Source organism: Ovis aries, chromosome 8 (assembly GCF_016772045.2).
Source record: "Ovis aries strain OAR_USU_Benz2616 breed Rambouillet chromosome 8, ARS-UI_Ramb_v3.0, whole genome shotgun sequence".
Lineage (NCBI taxonomy): Eukaryota > Metazoa > Chordata > Mammalia > Artiodactyla > Bovidae > Ovis > Ovis aries.
The window spans coordinates 26497742-26518546 of record NC_056061.1 but is presented as its reverse complement, the minus strand read 5'-3'; the positions used below and the strand labels follow the sequence as shown (position 1 = coordinate 26518546).

At 43.9% G+C, this 20805-nt stretch overlaps 1 protein-coding gene across 1 annotated transcript in view; it reads left to right on the top strand.

Moving 5' to 3' along the window:
* SLC16A10 (solute carrier family 16 member 10) overlaps positions 1 to 20805 on the top strand; it is a 117536-nt gene that overhangs the window by 80614 nt on the left and 16117 nt on the right. The window contains exon 4 of the mRNA XM_004011485.5: positions 18552 to 18695. Within this exon, the coding sequence (XP_004011534.3) occupies positions 18552 to 18695 (144 nt within the window). The remainder of the gene's footprint in view (positions 1 to 18551; positions 18696 to 20805) is intronic.

Sequence of the window (20805 nt, the reverse complement as noted above, 5' to 3'; positions counted from 1 at the left end):
CCACCTCCTTCCTTGCCCTGGTGCAATCTGTGGTATGCAGAAACCACAGGTGTTCTTTCAGCATAAGTCTCTCAGAATCTTTTAGTGGCTCCCCATTGCTCTGAGAGTAAAAACTAATGTCCTTCTGGTGGCTCTCAATGTAGGGTAAGGAAATTAGAGAAAGCGAGGTTCGGAGAAAGAACGAAACCTGCACTTTACAAGAACAAATCACCTTTAAAGAGGCGAGGAGGGGCAGCAGTCAGATTAGTGAGTTGCTACAGTAACCCAAGAAAAGAGTAAGGGTATATAGGCATATATGTGGAAATCTGTCTTAAGGGGTCCTGTTCTTCTCTAAGGTTGTTCGGAGTAGTTATGTCTTAAACAGCTGGGGCAAGGAATTCTGGAGATCGGCCAGAGGCTGGGACCGGCTGGGAGCTGGGCGTACTCAATCTTAATGTCCATTTTTTTCTTCGGGTGAGAGAGTTCTTTGTTTTGTAGAGAATGGTGGGGAGGACCCAGAGGGGAGTTTTAACTCCAGGCTGTTTTGAGCGCCTAACTGTCCTTCACTCAGAGTCCTGCATGGTCTGTCCCCTCCTGTCCCTGATCCCATCTGGCCCATCCCCCTCACACACTCTGCTGGCTTTCCTGTTCGCCTTTCAGTGAGGCTTGCCCTGACCCCCTGGCTAAAACTCCCTTCATCCGTTTCCCCTCCACACACTCCCAATCTCCCTCACCATGCTGTTTCTTTGTCATACCTTCCAGTGTGTTATGTAACTTGATTGTGGTGGTGACTGTCTGTTCTCTGTGTGTATACTGCTGCTAGAATGTAAATGTTGAGGCCGACCAAGGGTCCTTCTCTGCCTTGTTCAGTGAATGAATCCAAGCACCTAGCACAGTGCCTAACACAGCAGTGGGTGCTCAAATATTTGTTGAATGACTAAATATCTTATGGATTAATCAAAAGTGACACTATATAAGCACTGTTCATCTTCTCTTCATTTTGGTCTTTAAAATTCTCTACTATGATACTAAAATGATGTTTCACATGTTATGCCTATAGGACATGATGGGATTCATATCCACTCCACAGTTAATCAATAAGCTCAAACTCAGCAGACCTCAGACTTGAGTACCACTAATGCCGTCTGTTGATGGAGAGAAGAGTTGATGCGTTTTGCTTTTGACCTATAGCTCTGTATACATGTTGAAATTGAAAATTTATGAATGGAAGAACTGTGTGTGTCTCTGTCCCTGTTGTGAGTGTGTGGAAGGATGGAATGGCCGTGCCCATTAACAAGGAAAGCTAGACAGTTGGTGTGTGCTCTCCTGCATAGCAGCTGAAAATCTTGCCGAGCCTTGGGTGGTGTGAGTGAGAACAGAATGGGGATACAGGCCCAGAGCACTGGCCACAGGGCCGCCTCAGTCAGATGCCGATAAGTGCCTGTGAATGGCAGCAGCGATGCACCTCTTCTCAGCAGCATAGAACGTCCCATGCTCAGTATGGGAACGGTGACCTGGTTGTTACTGCTTTTACGTCTCTCCACCACTACTCGCCTTGAAAAGCAGCACTTGTGTTCTTTGAGTCCAGAACATAGGGCAGTGAAGTTTTAGGTTTTAAGCTTTGACCCACATAGTTCTGTATCAGAGAGATGACTGACTCATGTGTTGAAATTTGTGTTTATTAGCTCATTTTCAAAAAACTCCATAAGATGTGTCGGTTTTGTGGCAGATAGTAACTGTCCTCAAAAGAAACTCTGATCTGGTATGAACATCCCACTTATCTGAGACCATGATTAAAGGCACCATTATTTGCCTGCTGACAGGGCAATTCAGTGGATACCAAGTCCAATTGTAATTGGGAACAAACAAGTTGTGTTTTTAAATTAGAAATGAAATCTGTAGGCAAACAAGCCAATCAATCCATGGGGCATGTAAAACCTCAGGAGAGATTTTATGGCTTTGATTAACGCCAGGTGCCCCGTGGCTCAGTGCTGGAATGCACCTGTTAGACCTCACTGTCCAGGTTACCACTGGCCACGTTGTAGTCACAGCAGGAATGTCACCCCAGGGTAGAGCTCAGGGTGCTGAGCCGTGTAAATAGGAACAGCAGACATACTCTTGTCTCCGTGTGGCTTCCTCAAACGGAGATTCAGGTGACATTTGTCAAGAATCTGTCATGTGCCGAGCATCTCCACAAAATCTCACATAACCATCACAAGGGTGAGGGTAACAAATCTCATAAATAACTATATACTTGGAGCCAAGGAAGCCACTTTGCTAAATAAGCTATGCTTAGTCAGGGTCACGCACTGAGTTTGCTCAGAGCTGGGACTTGAACATGGGTCTCAGACTCTGAGTCTTGTGTTCTTTTTGTAGAGTTTTGTTCCCTCTTTGGATCACCTGAGAGTTGGAGTGCTGCCTACCATCAGCCGCACTGGGCCGGGACCAGGATTTTCTTTGGCTTGCATGTTTCCCCTCTGTTCTGTCAGAACTAAGCACAGAAGCAGGGCTGGACCATCCAGGCACTCAGAGCACGCTGCACAGCTGTGGAGAGGACTCCGAGCAAATGGGCTGATGTGAATGACAGGGTGTCATGTAACTGTTCTGTCAGCCCCTGTGTCTCCTCTTTTGGTCTCTAGGACGTTGTGAATATGAGAAAATCAATTGCTTTTCTGTGACAAGTGGGACATGAAATATGCATAGCTTTTTGTTCAGGTTGGTTTTATACAATAAACATTAAGCATAGCCGAAGGAAAAATGGACAAATGTACAAATTTATAGTAAAATGTACAGATGTATTTGACTGATAAGAGAGTACTATTATAGGAAAATGCGAAGAAACAAACTGCTTGAATTTTAGAGTTACATAGAAACTCTGAAGACCCTGATAGGTCTTTAAGTGTCCTCTGTGTGTGTGTGTGTGTGTGTGCTAAGTCACTTCAGTCTTGTCCAGCTCTTTGCGACCCTATGGACTGTAGCACACCAGGCTCCTCCGTCCATGGGATTCTCCAGGCAAGAATGCTGGAGTGGGTTGCCCTCCTCCAGGGGATCTTCCCAACCCAGGGACCAAACCTGTGTCTCTTATGTCTCCTGCATTGGCAGGCGGGTGTTTTTTTCTACTCGTGCCACTTGGGAAGCCCTGTGAAGTGTCCTGAGACACTGAAGTGTCTTGAGAAGGCCCAAAAAGCACTGGAGAAACTGTTCCTTCTCTTGTCCCCTCCCCATATCTATAATAATTTTTTCTTTTTTTTTAAATTGAAGTGTAGTTGATTTACAATATTATATTAGTTTCAGTTATATAACATAGTGATTCAATGTTTGTATAGATTTTAAAATACATTTATTATAAATCTATATAAATGTATTTATAAATCTATAATAAAATTTATTGTAAGATATTTAAAGTTATTATAAGACACTGGCTTTAGTCCCCACGCTGTACAGTATGTCCTTGCAGCTTGCTTAAGCGTAATAGTGTGTACCTCTTCACACCCAAATCCCTGTTTTGCCCTTCGCCCCTTTCCTCTCCCCAGTGATAGCCACTAGTTTATCCTCTGTATCTGTTTTCCTGTCTTGTAAATTTCACCAGGTCTTTTGTGTTTAATTGTCTCATGTTTTATTTTTTAAAATATAATATTCTGTAGAATAATCTCAAAATTTAACTGTAATAAGGATATTTGCTTTATCCTTCAACTCGTCAGATTAATATCAAAATTTTTTCAAGTTTGAGGAACCTGAATTTAGCTGATAAGGGGTCCTATCCTGATTTTTCTGTCAACTAGAAAATAAATTCTTATGATAGAGAATTAACACAATAGAAATCTTAATTTGAAGACTCTTAAAGGTATGAGGGTAAACCTGGACATTGCCTTTCACCCTGCATTTACCAGGTGGCTCTGGTGGGTGGAGAGATTATCTGATCAATTGAGAGTACCTTCTGCTAGTTTAACCTTCTCTCTAGGTTCTGGGACATCTCCTTGGAAAGCTCTCACAGACACTAACTCCAGTGATTACAGAATATCAGGGTAGAAGGTAACTTACGTATTCATGATGTAGGGAAGTGTCTTTAGATCCAAAGAAAGTTTGAGGGGTGCACGTCTCTTATGTATCTGTCCCTTTCCCCATTTGCTTTCCCTGCTTTCCAGCCCCATTGTCTGTATCTAGTTTTTTCACTCCTCTACATTTTGGCAACTCACTTATCATCAGAAAATTTACATTCCCTCATAACAAATTGGAGAAAAGCTCATTTAACGGTAGCTAGTTTGGAGGCAGAATTGCAAACATGGACAACTGATGTGCAGTTACGTAATCCAGCTGTGTCTGCATTCATGTCAAGTTGAGCTGATTTATTCTCAGAGTAACAGGGCCAGAACAACTGCAGCATTCAATCTTCAGAGCATGGTTTAGCATCTGGTATGCCCAGTCATCACAGCCACATGAGGGCTTATTGTAAACTCTTAAGTTTCTTTTAAACGTAGTATTTTTATTTCCCACACTTGTACTAATATTTACTTTCTAAGACTATCCCAGAAGTATTATCTCTTGCTGGAGCCTCAGAGCCACCCTACGAGATGGGCAGGATCAGATTCCATTTAGCAGGAGAGGAACTGGACTTGGGGTTGTTAAGACAACTTGCTCAGGGTTGTAAGGCTGGTGCCTGGTGCAGCTGAGGCTTGAGCCTGGTCTTCTTAAATGTGTGGCTTTCAAGTAAAATATAAATATTTAAATGCCTTTTTAAAAAAGTATGACAGTAAATTAGGAGTTGAACGGAGTGTACAGGTCATTTAATGGTATTAAAAAAAAAAAACTGGTAAAGTAGTTAAGACACAGAAAGGTTAAGTTGCTTGCCAGAAGTCACATAGTTATAAAAATGGTAGAACCTGGCACCCATAGCATGCAAGAGTATCCATGGAAAATGAATGAAAGCTTATCCTAGCCTGAAATGTGTATGTAGTGGAAACTGAATCTTTGGAGGAATGAAGCTGGCTTATCCAACACAACCCTCATCAGTTTATGGGGTTCATTTCCCAATCTGGAGGTCACTTCACCATCTTGACACAGTCTAGGTCTTCAAAGTTGCCAGCAGCGATTGTACTGGTTTTGTCATCTTTCTTTCATGGATATATTTAGAGCTCAAAGTTATAGTTACTGTGTGGCTGAGCCCGGAGAATGCAGGTTTCATAGCCGAATTCATCTAAACCAAAGGTTACTGTATATGGGGCCAGGTCTGGGCAGCTGAGCTGACCTCACCTGCTTTGTGTATCTGTTTCTTGTAAGGTTCTGACAGGAGAAAGGCCTGGAGGCCCATTACATGTCCTCAGCCCTGAGATGGTGATTGCGGAGTTTTGGAAACATTTAAAAAATGACTTCCAATGGGATTATATAATCTGAAGAGTTGCCCTATCTCAGTCTTCTGGCACTATAACTAGATAAAAGAGGCAGAGTTGACATTTTAATTTTGTTTTTAGCCTGGATGCTAAACAATAAAGTCTAAATACTAGGGGTTAAATTTCACTTTTTCCTTCCCTTCCTCCCTTCTTTTCATTCTTGATTTTGGATTTTTATTCTGATTATCTTTATTGTTACTTTGACATTTATTAGCTATGCAGAATGTTTTGGTACTTTGCAGAATAAAAAATAATCAAGACTTTTCACCAAGATTTTTTAATTTAAGTAATTTTTGTTTTTTCATTCAAAAGCATGCTTATAAAATTTCCTTGACAACAAGAGTATTTCTTTGTATAGTGTATTGTTTTAAATATGAGAATTAACCATTAAGATTCACTGTGTGCTGATCACACACACACACACACACACACACACACACACACACACACACACCTGCTACACACACACACACACACACACACCCCCGCTAAATTTTTTCTCTATTATGTGGTCTGGAAATGTTTTGTTGTTCATTTATTTTCATTTCATTCATTCATTCCCATCCCAGTGGACTTTCCCAAAGAATATGAAGGAATTCACTTCACAGGTATATTTTCTGATTGAACTCTCACAGCAGCCTTTTATGAGGAAAGCAGCACTGATACTGGTCTTCCTACTAATAGATGGGAACCTGGACCAAAAGAGAGGTTTTCTTTTGCTCAGAGTTTCACAGTAAGGGGCAGGGGTGTTACTAGGATCGAGTTAGGGTGAGTTATTCCTTCCTGTCTCTGCTGTATTTTCTCGCATGTGTGTGACCTCCCTCTCAGGAATTGCGACTCGGTTGTGCAGATTCAGATTGAGCAGATTCAAGTGCATACCTGATAGATACTCACCGGGCACCTGCGGGTGCCTTTAGATGTGGGATTGCAGTGCTGAGAAAGGATGTAGTCTCTACTCTCAGGGAGCTCAATAAACAGTAACCTTGTGAATAAACAAGGTAGTTTTGAAATAGTGGTATTTTCTTTGAAGGCAGTAAAATGAGGTGGAAGGTGATGGTGGGACGTAACCTCAGTTTGTAAAGTCGGCGACGACCTCTTTGAGGAGGTGCTAGTAGGCGCATTCTCTGGGTGAAGGGCAGCAGTAGGTATTCAGAAGACAGAAAAATGAGATGGCTTCCTGCTGCCCACAGAAGCCTGTGGCTTAGAAATTCTCTAGTTTCTGTCTTTAAGGCCGGCCAACAGTCAATGAATTTTTTCATTCAACTTATTTTTGTCTGATGTATTATATTAAAATCTGCATGTTAGAAATGAAAAATTCTTGCACAGGACCCAAGCATTGCTTTTTCTGCAGATACTTCATTCACTACTTACATCTTCTAACTGCAGTCCCTCAGTTCTCCTGCGGTTATTACATGAGTGAGTAGATACCCTCTCACCATCACTTTATCACCACTTTTTTCAGATTTTTTTCAGTGGTGTCTGTGCTTTTCTTGCTTTTCTAACCTTGCATTTATTTCCCTGCAGATCTCACCATCTGCTGCAATTTGACTACTCAGGTTAGTGAAAATTTGCCCGTTTACCAGTTTTGTGCCTTAGGCAGTATTCACCAGCATTCTCCTACTTGAGATGAATAAGGATCCTTACTTCTCTGGCCACTTGTGACTCATTAATGGTGAAGTTCCATATCTATAGAACAGTTTCATCCAAAAAAAGCTAGCTGGTTTTTTGAGTATTTTTTTTCTTCTGAATTGTAGTACACTAGTATAGGATCCGGAGAAGGTAGTGGCACCCCACTCCAGTACTCTTGCCTGGAAAATCCCATGGATGCAGGAGCCTGGTGGGGCAGTCCATGGGGTCGCTAAGAGTCGGACACACTGAGCAACTTCACTTTCGCTTTTCACTTTCATGCATTGCGGAAGGAAATGGCAACCCACTCCAGTGTTCTTGCCTGGAGAATCCCAGGGACAGGGGAGCCTGGTGGGCTGCTGTCTATGGGGTTGCACAGAGTCGGACATGACTGAAGCGACTTAGCAGCAGCAGCAGCAGTATAGGAACATGATAGGAAGACAATACATAATTAATATATAAGAAATCTAGAAAACGAATCATTTACAGATAAATGAAAACAGAGCTGCTGCTTTTAGTAAGGTAGAGTAAGCTTGTCATGTCTTCCAAATTATATTTCTGTTCAGTTCAGTCGCTCAGTCGTGTCCGACTCTTTGTGACCCCATGAATCGCAGCATGCCAGGCCTCCCTGTCCATCACCAACTGCCGGAGTTCTTAATTAGCCAAAAATAATATGTACTTACAAACAATAATATGTATTTACAAATAATTCAACATTAGTTTTTAGAAGTGATGGATGGTTTATTCAGGCATGAAAATTATCCCTACAATGTGGACCCCATACTGCTGAAAGATTTAAGATTTGTGGTGGAGAAAGAAATTCTCAAACATTTAAAAGTATCTGATTTTACGATAAGTTGGAATGTAGCAGTAGTGTGTTTTGGTTAGGCCCTTGTACTGTGTGATGTGTTCAATGTAAGTATGGGAAAGGCTGGTGAAGACTGTGCATTTATCTAGAACATATACTGGGGTGTTTTGTGTGGGGAGGGTCCTAACACCTCGTGAAATGATAAAGAAGAACCAGGTAAGGCAGGCGGGACAAGGGTAGGGACGGAGCCTCCTCTTCACTGCTGAATCCCAGCCCCCAGCACGCCAGTAGTTTTGACCAGTTTGAGGCTGAGCTTATAGGTTGGTTGACTTGCTGGAGTATGACGTCTAGTGCTAACTTCCCTGCTCCTGACAGTTTTTCCATTCTAATTGTGCTTTATGTTCTTCAGCTCTTGTGGAGAGGAGTTAATTGGTTTTGAGACTTTTCTCTGATCACACATGTGTAATTAGCGACAAGGTGTCATTTAAACCTTAAATAATAGAAATAAAAGTATGTTTATCTAGACTAGTGTCGATGTGGAGTAATTTAAAGATATGGAAATGGGTGGCTAGAGGTACATAGTCAGTATATAGTTGGCCCTGCTAAGGTGGAATACCCTCTCTCATACCTTGTACCATGTGCTTCCAGGAGAATGGGATGTCTGAGTGGACCTCCACCACACAGACTAGCAGATTCTGCCGCAGCCTCGTGACCCCTGCACACATCTGTAGAATGTAGAGTGCTCCCATGTGTTGATTATTTAATTTATGAAGCGTTGTTAAAACCTCAGCATAAATCGGGTATCCCTGGGTTTGCTCCTGTGAACACGCAGCTTCCTTTTACGTGTCTGACTCCTCGGGAGCTGTCCTAGGGACTTCTCACAGTTCCCTGCTGGTGTCTCCTGGCTCCTGGTCTCCAGCTTTCGGGGTCGCCCTGAGTCCTGGAGTCGGGGTGCCCAGTCCTGGGGTCCCTGTCCCGCATCTTCCTCGTGAGGTGCTTTCTAGGTTCAGGGTCACGTTCGCCTTCACAGCTGCCCTGTCACACATCTAGAGTAGGTGTCAGACCTGGTGCCTCCTTTTTTCTCCTGAAACCAAATTCCTAGGTCATAAAACCTACCTGTACACATAATTTAAAAAAAATCATTAATGCCCCACTTGTAACATAAAAAGAAATAAAAAGTGATTTTTGGATGAAATAATACGTATTTTAAAAGGTAATGTTTGGGATATATGTGACGACACAGAGGAACCTTGAAGGCATTATGCCAAATGGAATAAAGTAGGTACAAAGTGTGTGATCTCACTCAGATGAAGCACCTAGGGGAGTCAAACTCAGAGAGATGGAAGTACAGTGAGGGCTCCCAGGGACTCTGAGAAGGGGGAGGAGGGGAGAGATTATTTAATGGGTTTGGAGTTTCAGTTTGAGAAAGTGAAGAAGTTCTGGAGATGGATGGTGGTGATAGTTACATAAGAACGTGAGTGTACTTAATGCCACTGACTGTATACACTTAAAAATGGCTTAAATGGTAAATGTTATGTGATAAAAAAAAAAAAAAAAATTAATTGGAAAAAAGGCAATGTTTGGGCACAACTATATCAGATAAAAATAGCCTCCATAGATTTCCAGAACATCTCTCCAAGGGAGTGAAGCAGTGTGCAGTGTCGACCTGAAACCAAGGAAGTGATGTTCAAGATCCTAGACTCTGTAAGGAACAGAGCTCACAATTTCAAAGACTCTTTTATCTGCTCTGCCTAGGCCTTCCAGCTCTACAGAGACTGAGAGTCACGCCAGCTGCCTTAATCCAGACCACTGAGGCTTTCTACTTTCTTATCTATCCTACAGAGGTGTGGTCCTTTTCTTCCTGAACGCTTTAAAATCACAAGACAGGACCGAACATGGCTAAAGTAATGTTAGTCACCACCACTTCACCCCGACTCTGAAGGAGTCTTATTCTTTAAAGAGGCGATACAAAATTGGGATAGACAGTTTCAAAAGTATATGAAAGTGACAGAGTGGAAGGGAGACTGACCTGAGCTTAATCCCATTTTCCTTTTTCTTTTTTGGCCTTCCCACGAGGCATATATAGGGTCTTGATTCCCTGGCCAGGGGTCAGACTGATGCGCACTGCAGTGCAAGTATGGAGTCCTAACCATTGGGCTGCCAAAGAATTCCCTAATCCCAACGATTTTTGATCTTTATTCAGATAACTTTTTAAAAATGTGATGTGATCCTAGGGAGAGAATTTAAGAGATAACTCTTAGGAAAAAGACAAGCTCTATGGTGTGCCTTAGAAAGACTGAAGGAGAAAGGAGGCCAGAAGCCTTTTGGTAGAAGGGTTCTCTAGCCAGCATCACTAGCCTTAAAGAATCCTCGTGAGGAGAGGTTAGAAGAAGGTAGAATTTCCATGGAAGGATCAGTCTTTTATCACTTTAAAAGTAAGGGCAAAATCAAGAAGCTAAGTAAGAACTAATAATGCTCCAGGGTCATTATCAAATTACCCAGAATCCTAGTGATTTAAATAATACTTTCTGAAGTTATCCCTTCCTATTTTAAGACGAAGTCTATCTTAAACTTCAAAAATTCAGCCTTAATTGAACTAGCCTTTTGCTGGGTGCATTTGTTCATTTTGGACTATTTTTCTAAATTCATGCAGTTAGCTGTTGACTAGAAACTCCATAACCCACACCTGTCTATCTGCATGTACATTCAGCTGATGGGTGATTTTATCACCAGATGAATCCAGGAGTAAGTTTAGAAGAGCATGTATCACCTCCTCCCTTAAAAAACAAAACAAAACAAAACAAAACAAAAAAAAAACAAATGAAAACATGGAAACTCAATGATGCCTCAGAAAAGCATTAACCACAACCAGGGGTCTGCATCTGTGGAGACCTTGCTACCGCTTTGTACCTTCAAAGTGCTATCCTGAAGTGTTAGGCAGCCATGCAGGCATGCTAGGGACCCCAGCGGAGCCTTCCCGAGCCATCCTGGCCAGAGTAGAGGCAGTCTACGTCCTTCGGAGATGGGCCAGGTCTTAACAGTTCACAGTCCACTGTGTTCATCCAACCTAGCCAGGAACCAGGGGTCTGAGGGAGTGGTGACCTTGGTGTGCCAAGAATGAGCCTCCAAGAAAGCTGTTCAGAATCATATTTGGATTTGGGTGGAATGAATAAACATTAAATCAACAGATTAAACATCTTTCATAGTTCAAGAAGGACAAGAATAATTTTTGATAATTTGAGAACTACCTGGCATGGATATTATTGTCAGGGTCACTAATAACTTCAAGTTATGTAAAAACCCTAGTGATTTATTTTTTAAGATTAAGTTCATTTTAACTTCTATCATTTAGGATTATTTGAAAGAAAGTGAAGTCGCTCAGTCGTGTCCGACTCTTTGCTACCCCATGGAGTATAGCCCACCAGGCTCCTCTACCCATGGGATTTTCCAGGCAAGAATACTGGAGTGGGTTGCCGTTTCCTTCAGCCAGGGGATCTTCCCAACTCAGGGATCGAACCCAGCTCTCCTGCATTGCAGGCAGATGCTTTAACCTCTGAGCTACCAGGGAAGCATCTAAAATCCAGATTGGTTTTGACAGATAATTCCTCTGAAACATTTTGCCAAATCTCATCTAAACAGTACTGTGTCAAGGATGAACTTTGTTTAAATCAAAGGAAAATTATTTTTGGAAAAAACAAACAGAAAAATAATCAGGTCTTAAGAATTTTTAGAGTTAGAAAATGTTTTCCAAATCAGGGGTTTCCAAGCCATCAGCTCCCTTCCTTCCTTTAGAACTCGTCTTTTTCTCCCCCTTGGTGGCTGTTAAATAAGTCCCTGGAAACTCTTCCCTTTCTCAGTCTTGACTTTTATGTGTCTTAGTAGTGCCATGTGTGATTACCGGCACCATGGAAACCCATCTCAATGAAATGGAAAGACTGGCCGTTTAAAAAAACAAACAGAGCCAGCTGCCCATGCCTCCTAGAGTGCTGGCAGGCCAAAGGTCTGCCCTCCACTGGGTTAGCTGCTGGAGAGGCAGGCAGTACCCATGCCACGCTTTAACCGCAACAGGAACCTTATTAGTAGAGACAGTGGGCTGCCTAAGATATTAGTCCTTAAAAATGTTGGCAGGCAAGGAGATTCTGTGTTTTCACTTCAAGTACATCTTAGAGCTGTTTTACAAGCACAGTTGATCAGATTTAACATGTTAAAATGATATTTTGAGGCTGCCCTAATCAGCACTTGTCTTAATGGTTGTAAAGTCCTATTTCAATATTAAATGATGTAAAGGGATTAATTTTATATACCCAGATCTGTAGGCTTAGTTTTCTGCTATCTGTAGTCACCTCACTGGACTTGCTGGTGTACTGTACTCATGTAAAACTTTCTCAGGGAATGCCCTGCAGTGCTGACTTACTTTCTTAGCAAAAACAAAGATGGAGAAAACACAATTATTGTAAAAAAGAAAGAAAAAAACAAACCAAACCCTCAGTCCATTCAGATTTCTGTTCGTTCTTTGAAGTCAAAGGGTAGTATAAAGTTTTGATTTGCAACAAAATCTGAGATTATCCATTAACTACTCTAGCAGCCTTCTACTGCCTTTCAGATGTACATGCAATTTTTAAAGGGACCAGGCTTTTTCTTCGTGTTTGCCATTAAAGAAAAGTATATATTTAAGTAGAATACACTTAAATACTCTATCTTAAAGAGTTATGGAGTAGCTTTTCGGGTGTTGAAAGGATGTGTTCTTAGAAATTAAATTGCATGCAAGGAAGAAGCAACAAGCTGAACCTGCTAACCTCAGGTTAGAAGAGATTAGCTTGCTGAGGAAGAGCAAGAGGACAGAAGTGCTCGGAACTCAGAATCCCTGTGGGGAAGGAGGAAGCTGGGGAAATTTTGAGTTCCACAGCCCCTGAAAATACGGTGCAGCATTTATTATCCCGTTTTTGAAGGTACCATGTAAATGTAAACGACACAGGTCCCTTGTCCCCACCAAAAGGAGTGCAGCAGGACTGCCTGTTGTCTGCCTCCTCCTCAGCTTGACGGTGTGGATCTGACAAGGGCAGAGGATCGGGGATTGAGATGCCCACGGACAAGGACAGGTAATGACTGCTGCCTGGAATCTGTTCTCTCCCAAAGGGCATAGTAACTGCAACAACAGTGGGTGATAAACAGGAAACAGGGTTTTGTTTTTCCTCTCCGTTCTGCAGAGGCGGTGGTTCCATTAGCCCCATAGCCTGCAGTCCTCTCCTGGGCCTGCTTTTACCCCGCTTTCCTGGCCTTCCTGAAATACTGCCTTTGTTAGCACTTGCTACTTGAGTCAGTCAGCTGTTACTACAAGTCTGCTATCAGAAATAAAGTTGTCTTTGTTTTACGTCTTCAGTAGTTTTCCTCCTTTAACTGCTATCCCCTAATGATACATAATTTAACTTATATGTACCAAAGTTTTATCTTTTTGTAATAAATTATGTAAAAGATATTAAATGAAGACCACCCATCCCCTTAAAATGGTGCTGGTGGAGGGGAGGACAGTGAGCCTAATAACTATTTATCACATGGCCAGATAACACGCAATCTTAGAAAGCAGTACTGTAGGTGATTATTGGACTTTTTCTTTTTTTCCCCACACTGCCAGCCTTGTGGGATCTTACTAATAGTTCCCCAACCACATATCTAACGCAGGCGCTCAGCACCAAGTCCTAACCACTGGACTGCCAGGGAATTCCCTAGTTATTGCATCTTTTGGACCAGTGAGCTCCTGGTTTTGCTGCCGCATAGCGTCACTGGATTTCAGGGGCTTCCGTAGATAAAGTGAGTTGAGGTTCCCTTCTGTTGGGCCATCTTCTGTTGTGAAACAATTCGTCAAGGAGACGCTTGAGTTTCTAGTGCACTGCATCAGCTGTGTTGGAGCTGGTTTCACATGATGGCTGCCTGCTGAGCTTCCTGCACAGTTGACTCTCTGAGCCGGAAGACTCAGCCTGGCTTCTCAGTGACGTCCCAGTGTCTGTAACTGTGGCTCCTCTGTCGGGAAGAGGTGAGAGGGGAAGCCAGGCTGAGGCCAACGCCAGGCGAGGGTCACTTTCTTAGGCACTGGCTCTGGGCTCTAGCGAGTGGGGAGGAACTATTCCTTTCACTTGGCTGATCAGAATCATGTCCTCCATGGAGGGAGGCTGAATCGCCCTGTACTTGAAGTGGGGATGGATAGGAGGGAAGGGGTAAACCGTGAGGTCGCGTGTCTTGTTCCCTTCTTTCACCCATAGATAAGGAGTGAGAAGCTAGGATGGGATTTAAGTTCTTGGTTATCTTTGGATAACAAAACAAAAAGAGGGTTTCACTCAGTCCAGAAATGGCTTCTGTGACTGATGAAGTTCGGTTGTTGCTGGAATGATGGAAAATGTTGCAAGAGCAGGCAGCACCCAGGCTCTGGTCATCCCTGAGAGGTGCGCAGCCCTGGAGTAAACATGTCAGAATAGAAACAGAAGACGAGTCCCTGCCCTAAAGGCACTTCCACATTTAGATAAAGTTGGTCTTAAAACCACTGTTCTAAAAATGATGTTATCCCGTTGAAGTGAAGTGTTAGTCACTCAGTTGTGTCCGACTCTTTGGGACCCCATGGACTATAGCCTGCCAGGCTTCTCTGTCCATGAAATTCTCCAGGCAGGAATATTGGAGTGGGTTGTCACGCCCTCCTCCAGGGGATCTTTCTGACCCAGGGATCAAACCCAGGTCTCTAGCATTGCAGGCGGAAGCCACTGGCGAAGCCCATCCCTGTGTAGGTAATGGCTTCTAATAAGAGCTTTGTATTGGTTTAAATACGTTAGGTTAAATATGGGAACATCTGGTCAACATTTTCATGTCCCTACCCATGTGACGTTTATTGGAAATGCCAGTTTTGCCAGTTGTGCCTTCTGCTAAACTCAACTGTTTGCCAGTCTCCAGAGGATGAAGAATGGGTGGGGATTCCGGGAATAGTTGCAGCAGTAGTGGGGGGCCCAGGCTGCTAGAATACACCAGCTCTCCCGCGGGCTATTTCCTCAATGAGGAAGGATCTGTCGGACCAATAGATGCCGCCTCCCCAGATGCTCTTCTCCAGCTCCCTTACTTCCTGCCCAAGCAAAACCAAAAGACAAATAAAATAAACCACAGCTTAACTTTGAAAATTTTGGCTGAGGGTAGGAAAGGAGGTATTAGAAGCTGAAGTTGTTGCTTTATTTCAAGAACAATAACAAAATTCAATGAAATAAGGCCCGTTATAGCTGAAGAAGTAAGTTTCCACTTAAGCATAATTTGAATTTACCAAATTTACCATTATTTCGCGAGACCCCCAGACATTTATCCTCATTATTCCTTTTAAGGATTACAAAGTGTAGAGCAGGGGAAGAAAAATAAACCACTAATAAAGGATGATAGTTTGGCAGGCATGTGTTCCTAGTTTCATCAGAAGAACGACTGGCATATTCAGTCTGGCTTGAATACTATAGAGTGTCTCTTAAAAAATTATACTAGAGCCTTTGAGTGATTCCTAAAGTGGATTAATACGTGAGAGTCTGAATTCAGATTCCAAATAAAGCTGATGAATTCCCGTAATTATATCTCACCTGCGTCAGATCAGGTTATTCATTTTTTTCAGAACTGAGCTGGAATCCATCTCTGATAAGGACCTGGAGGAATTTGCCAGTTTGAAGTCACTTTTATCAACAGCTGTTTTATCTTTATGTCCACAAGGGAATTTCTTAGACCAGCATTCTTCAATAGAAATATAATGCAAGACACATGTCATTTAAACTTTTCTTGTCATATTTTTAAAAGTTAAAAAAAAGAAAAAAGACCTCAGAAATGAAATGTTTTCATAATATATTTTATTTAGCCAATATAGCCAAAGTATTATTCCAACAAAGAATTGGTATTTTGAAATTATTGAGATAGTTTACATTTTTTTTCCACTAAGGTTTCTAAATTTTCTGTGTGTTTTACACTTAAAGCACATCTCAGTTCAAATTAGCCACATTTCTGACATGGGTGCATGAGGCGGCAGCTGGAGGTGAGGCTTCATCTGACAAACCAGGAGTCTGAGCTTTACCCTGAAGGCTGCAAGGCCACAGTGGTGGAGCAGTGTTTTTTAAAATGTTGAACTTCATCTGGTGGTCTCAGGGAATGCAGGTTAGAAATTTAGGAGTGAGGGCTCTGGCCCGTGGCACGTTCAAGCAGGTGTAGGGATCCAGGGGAGGAGTGAACGCCCAAAGTAAAAACAGTGTGGGGAGCGTGGACCAGGGGAGGCTGTCTGAGAGGTTTGGGAGGACAGATCATGGGAACTGGATGGTGGCTACTGGATTTGAGGGGAGGGGAGTGGTCTAGGATGGTCGTCCAGTTTTTACCTGGGTGGCTGGGTCAACAGCAGTGGTGGTGGCTGAAAGGGAAGGAGGAAGGTTGTGAGCCTGCCAGGCTCCTCTGTCCATGGGATTCTCCAGGCAAGAATGCTGGGGTGGGTTGCCGTGCCCTCCTCCAGGGGATCTTTCTGACCCAGGGGTTGAGCCCAGGTCTCTCCCTGTCTCCTGCATTGGTAGGCAAGTTCTTTCCCACTAGTGCCACCTATGACGCCAGAAGGGCTGGGGAAGGTACTCAGTACTTAAGGTGCCCATGAAGGCTAGGCAGAAACCCAAAGAGGATGTAAGGGTTAAGTAATCAAAGACAGCTTTATAGAAAAGGCGGGACTTGGGCAGAGTCTTAGAGAACCAGGAGAAGCAGCAGCAGAGATGTAGACAGATGAGAAGGTGTTGGACGTGTCTCAGTGACACCGTGATTAAACCTTCCTGCTGGGCCAGATGAGATCAAAGCTGTAGACGTGTTGTGTTTGGCACACATGGGGTTGGATCACACAGTGTTCTAAATTTAAGATAGATGCCAACATTTCCACACAAAAAGTCCAGATTTCTGACTTTTCTTTAAAATAAAAGGCAGCCAGGAGGTTGATTTGGCAGCACAGGAGGTGCTATGTGGTAATGATGGGACAGAGTGTACGCGGCCCCTCTCCAGCAAGTCTCTTTTATTCCTTTCTGCTGTTTCCCTGAATCCTGTAGACACTTGAGTTTTCTGAGTCAAGGATTGGTAGGTAGCATAGTTATAGAGATAGATCAGTGACAGATTATGGAGGGCTTTTCATACCAAAGTAAGGGGTATAAAGGTAGTCAGCTGATGTATGGGGGACTGATGAGACTGAAGCCATGTTTAGGAGAGTTGCTCTGTTCTGGCTGTTGGGCATTTATTTATTTGGCTGCGCCAGGTCTTACCTGTGGCATGCAGTATCTTCATGTGGGATAGGTCCCTGTGTAGCATGTGGAATCTAGTTCCCTGGCCAGGGATTGAACCTGGGCCCCCTGCGTTGGGAACACAGCATCTTAGCCACTGACCATCTCCTTGGAGAGTTATCCTGGACCACTGTGAAAATACAAAAGTGAGGGAGAACAGTTATCCAGTTTTGAAATGGAAAGGAGAGATGTGATGGTGCTGGTTACCCACGTAGGCTAAAACTGCAAAATGGAGGTCTTCTCAGGCAGTGTCGTCCAGAAAGGCTGCAGGTGCCACTAGCAGGCCATCTGGGCCAGCGTGCTTTCTGGGAAACCGGCTCTGCGGGCTGTCAGAATTCAGCCCAGTGTTTGGTGTAGGGGACGTGAGTCCGATTGTTTGAAACAACTGTTTGATATCATCGCTCTGTGATTGCAGAGAAAGCAGTGGAAGTACAGACACGCCTTTTCTCCTTGCCATGAGCACAGATAGGTGAGCGTGAGAAAGTGGTGGTGCTGCACAAGGAGCGGGAAGCGTGGGACTCGGGGCTGTGGGAGCAAAGCTTGTGTTAGACAGTGGGTGTGAGCCATGGGTTCTGTATAGCTCCCAGTGTAGCGCCTGCTGGTCACACTCCTCAAACAGTCGGTGGTAGATCGGCAGTCACTGTTCTAAGTAGACTGTACATGGAGGGCCGGCTTCTTTAGCAAGAAGGCTAAAATTAATGTCACTCTTAACTGTGAGTCAGGCCCTAAGTTCTTTACATAGATATTTTATTTAATCCTTAAAAGCACCTTCTTGAAGTACTAGTGCTGTCTCCATTTTACAGACAAGGACGCTGAGGCCCTAGAGGTTAAGAACTTGACTAAGGTCATAGGGCTAACAAGGGATGGAAACAGGACTTAAATGCAGACAGTCTCTCATGCCTTTCTTTTAACCACTGTGTTAAGCCGCTCCTGTATTTCTGTCTGTTCTAATGCCACACAAATAGGCAGATCCTCAGATAGAGAAGCCTTATGCCTTTGTCCTGGAAGCTCCAGTGTAACTTACTTCAGTTTGGGTTAGGTCCTCCTAGAAGAGATGAGACTCCAGAATCGAGCCTTCAAACTGGCTTTCAGGGGAGCAGATGATGGGCCGGGTCCTTGGGTGACCTTGTGGTGTGGTGTGTTCAAAGGTCTCTTCTCTTCCTTTAGTTCATGGCCCAGTGATAACTGATAAAGGGTGTGCTGGTTACCTTTTATTAAAAATGTTTTTAAAGCCCTCTTATAAAAATTCTCCTTATTTATACAAGCTAAACCACGTTGCGTTTTCCTCTGGTGTTCTCATGAAAAATTATCATAGACAAATTTTTATAAAAATTTGACTTTGGAAAGAGAGTCTATTACGTGTACAAAAAAAGGCATTTGTACAAAGCCTCAAAACTCGCCAAGTTTCCCTACTGCATTTCATGTGGCTTCTTTCTCTTTGGCCTACAGATGAAACATGTGAATGAAAAGTTTCAGGATGAGAAGAATAAAGAGGTGGTTCTCATGTGCATCGGCATCACTTCAGGAGTCGGACGGCTGCTCTTCGGCCGGATCGCGGATTATGTGCCTGGAGTGAAGAAAATTTATCTCCAGGTACTTTGTTTTTTTTTAAACATCTTGTACTATGTAAAGTCTAAAACCTCATTGATGAACCTCCCATGTACCCATCCCACAGTGTCGAGCATTATTGCATGCATTTCCAAGGGAACTAAGAAGTATAGGGAAATGCCTTCAGGTCAGCCTCTGCGAGTGGAGATGGGCTTGTGGTGTTGCTTTGATTCTTCTTTTTTTTCTATTTTGCTGTGCTGGGTCTTCTTGGTTGTGTGAGGTCTGCTCTTTGTTGAGGTGTGCAGGCTTCTTGTTGCGGCGATGTCTCGTCACGGAGCACAGGCTCTGGGGTGTGTGGCTTCAGAGGCTGAGGCATGTGGACTCAGTGGTGGTGGTTCCCAGGCTCTCGAGCGCGGGCTCAATAGAAGTTGCTCTGTGGCATGTGCGATCTTCCTGGACCAGGGATTGAACCTGTCCCCTCTGCGTTGTCAAGTGGATTCTTTACCACTGAGGCCCCAGGGAAGCCCTTACAGGTACCTCCTTAATAAGCCTTTCTTCCTCTAGCAAATTTATCCTTGTCACATAGTGGCTCATGTATGTACTTATTTACTTAAATTATTCCGTAAACGTGAGAACTATTCTCTAGACCTTTTAACAAGCAGCTTTTGAAGGGCAAAATCAGTTATGAGGTCTGGGTTTTTTCTTTGGCTGTGCTGCACGGCATGTGGGATCTTAGTTCCCCGACCAGGGGTTGAACCAGTGCTCCGGTTTGCAGAGGGCGCTCCGAGTCTTGACCGCTGGACTGCCAGGGTAGTCCAGAGTTTGGGGTTTTCAACATGAGAAACTGGCGAACAAACAGTATTCTTTGTTGTCATGGAACTGCACCAAACCAGAATGGTTCTCTATCTTCTGCTTTTTCTAAGAATGCTTTCTTTTTGACGTGGTTCTCATGGTCATGTGCCTTTTGCAGTACCCTGTGAAATTCAGGGATGTGCATGTCTTTTGAGTTTCTTCACTGCAGATTGCCTTCTGGGTGTTGTGGGCTGTGCTGTCCCGAGACCATACCGTTGTTCACTTGACAAGTATTTAAGTGACTCCTCCACGCCCGGTACTGTGCTAAATGCTACAGATGAAACACCATCTGTGTGCTCTGTGACGAATGGTCTCTGGGCGAGACAGATAAAGCCGTGTTGCAGCGCAGTGGAATAACGGGGCTAGGCGGGCCACAGAAACACAGGCACGAAGCAGCTGAATCACTAGAGGAGGTCTGAGCAGGCTCCCCTGGCTGGGGGACTGTTGAGAGGTGACAGTTAGACAGACAAGGAAAACGGAGAAGAGAGCTGCAAGCAGAGGAAGCCACATGGGCGAGGAGATGGAGAGGTGGCATTGTGTGCTGTGCCCGGGAGACAGCGTGTGAGTGGACTAGAGAGAGAATCGTAGGTTGGCTGGCTGGCGAATAGGCAGGAGTCAGGTTGGGAAGGGCCTTTGTGAACACAGAAGAGGCTGAGCTCGGTCCTGAATCTGCCAGGAGCCATTAAGGATTTTTAATACGAGGCGTGACAAAGAGTTGTATTTTATAAAGCTTAACCTAGCAGCTGTGAAGGGTGAGTACAGAGGAGGCGGGGCCAGGGTTCATCCAGCCACAAAAGGCGACATACTGTGTGGTTCCCTGTACACCTGGTGTCCAGCATTGGCTGATCCAGGGACAGAAAGTGTAGATCAGTGGTTGCTGGTGGCTGAGCGAAGGAGGGTCTGGGGAGTAACTGCTGCTGGCTGTGGGGTTTCTTCTGGGGTGACGTAAATATTCTAAAACTACACAGTAGTTTGTGACGGTCAGTGAACCAAGTGCGCCTTTCCTCCTTGCCCTGCCCTTCAAGGTGCGTGCTACCACACTTACAGATGCGAACTCCGGGGGACAGAGGCTGCCTCACTGTGGGTATCTCTATAGATCTAGGCGGTCAGCGCAGTAAGGAGTCTGGTCACATAGCTGGAAGGCTGGGAGAGTACTACCTTTGAAAGTATTGCTGTTACGATCATTCCTCTTTATTAACACCTTAACTGTGATGGTATCTCTGTCGCGTTTAACAGAACAGTCTTGTTCTCAAGTGTCAAGGGAGCCCTCTAGTGGACATTTGTTGCCTTACAGCCTTTCGGC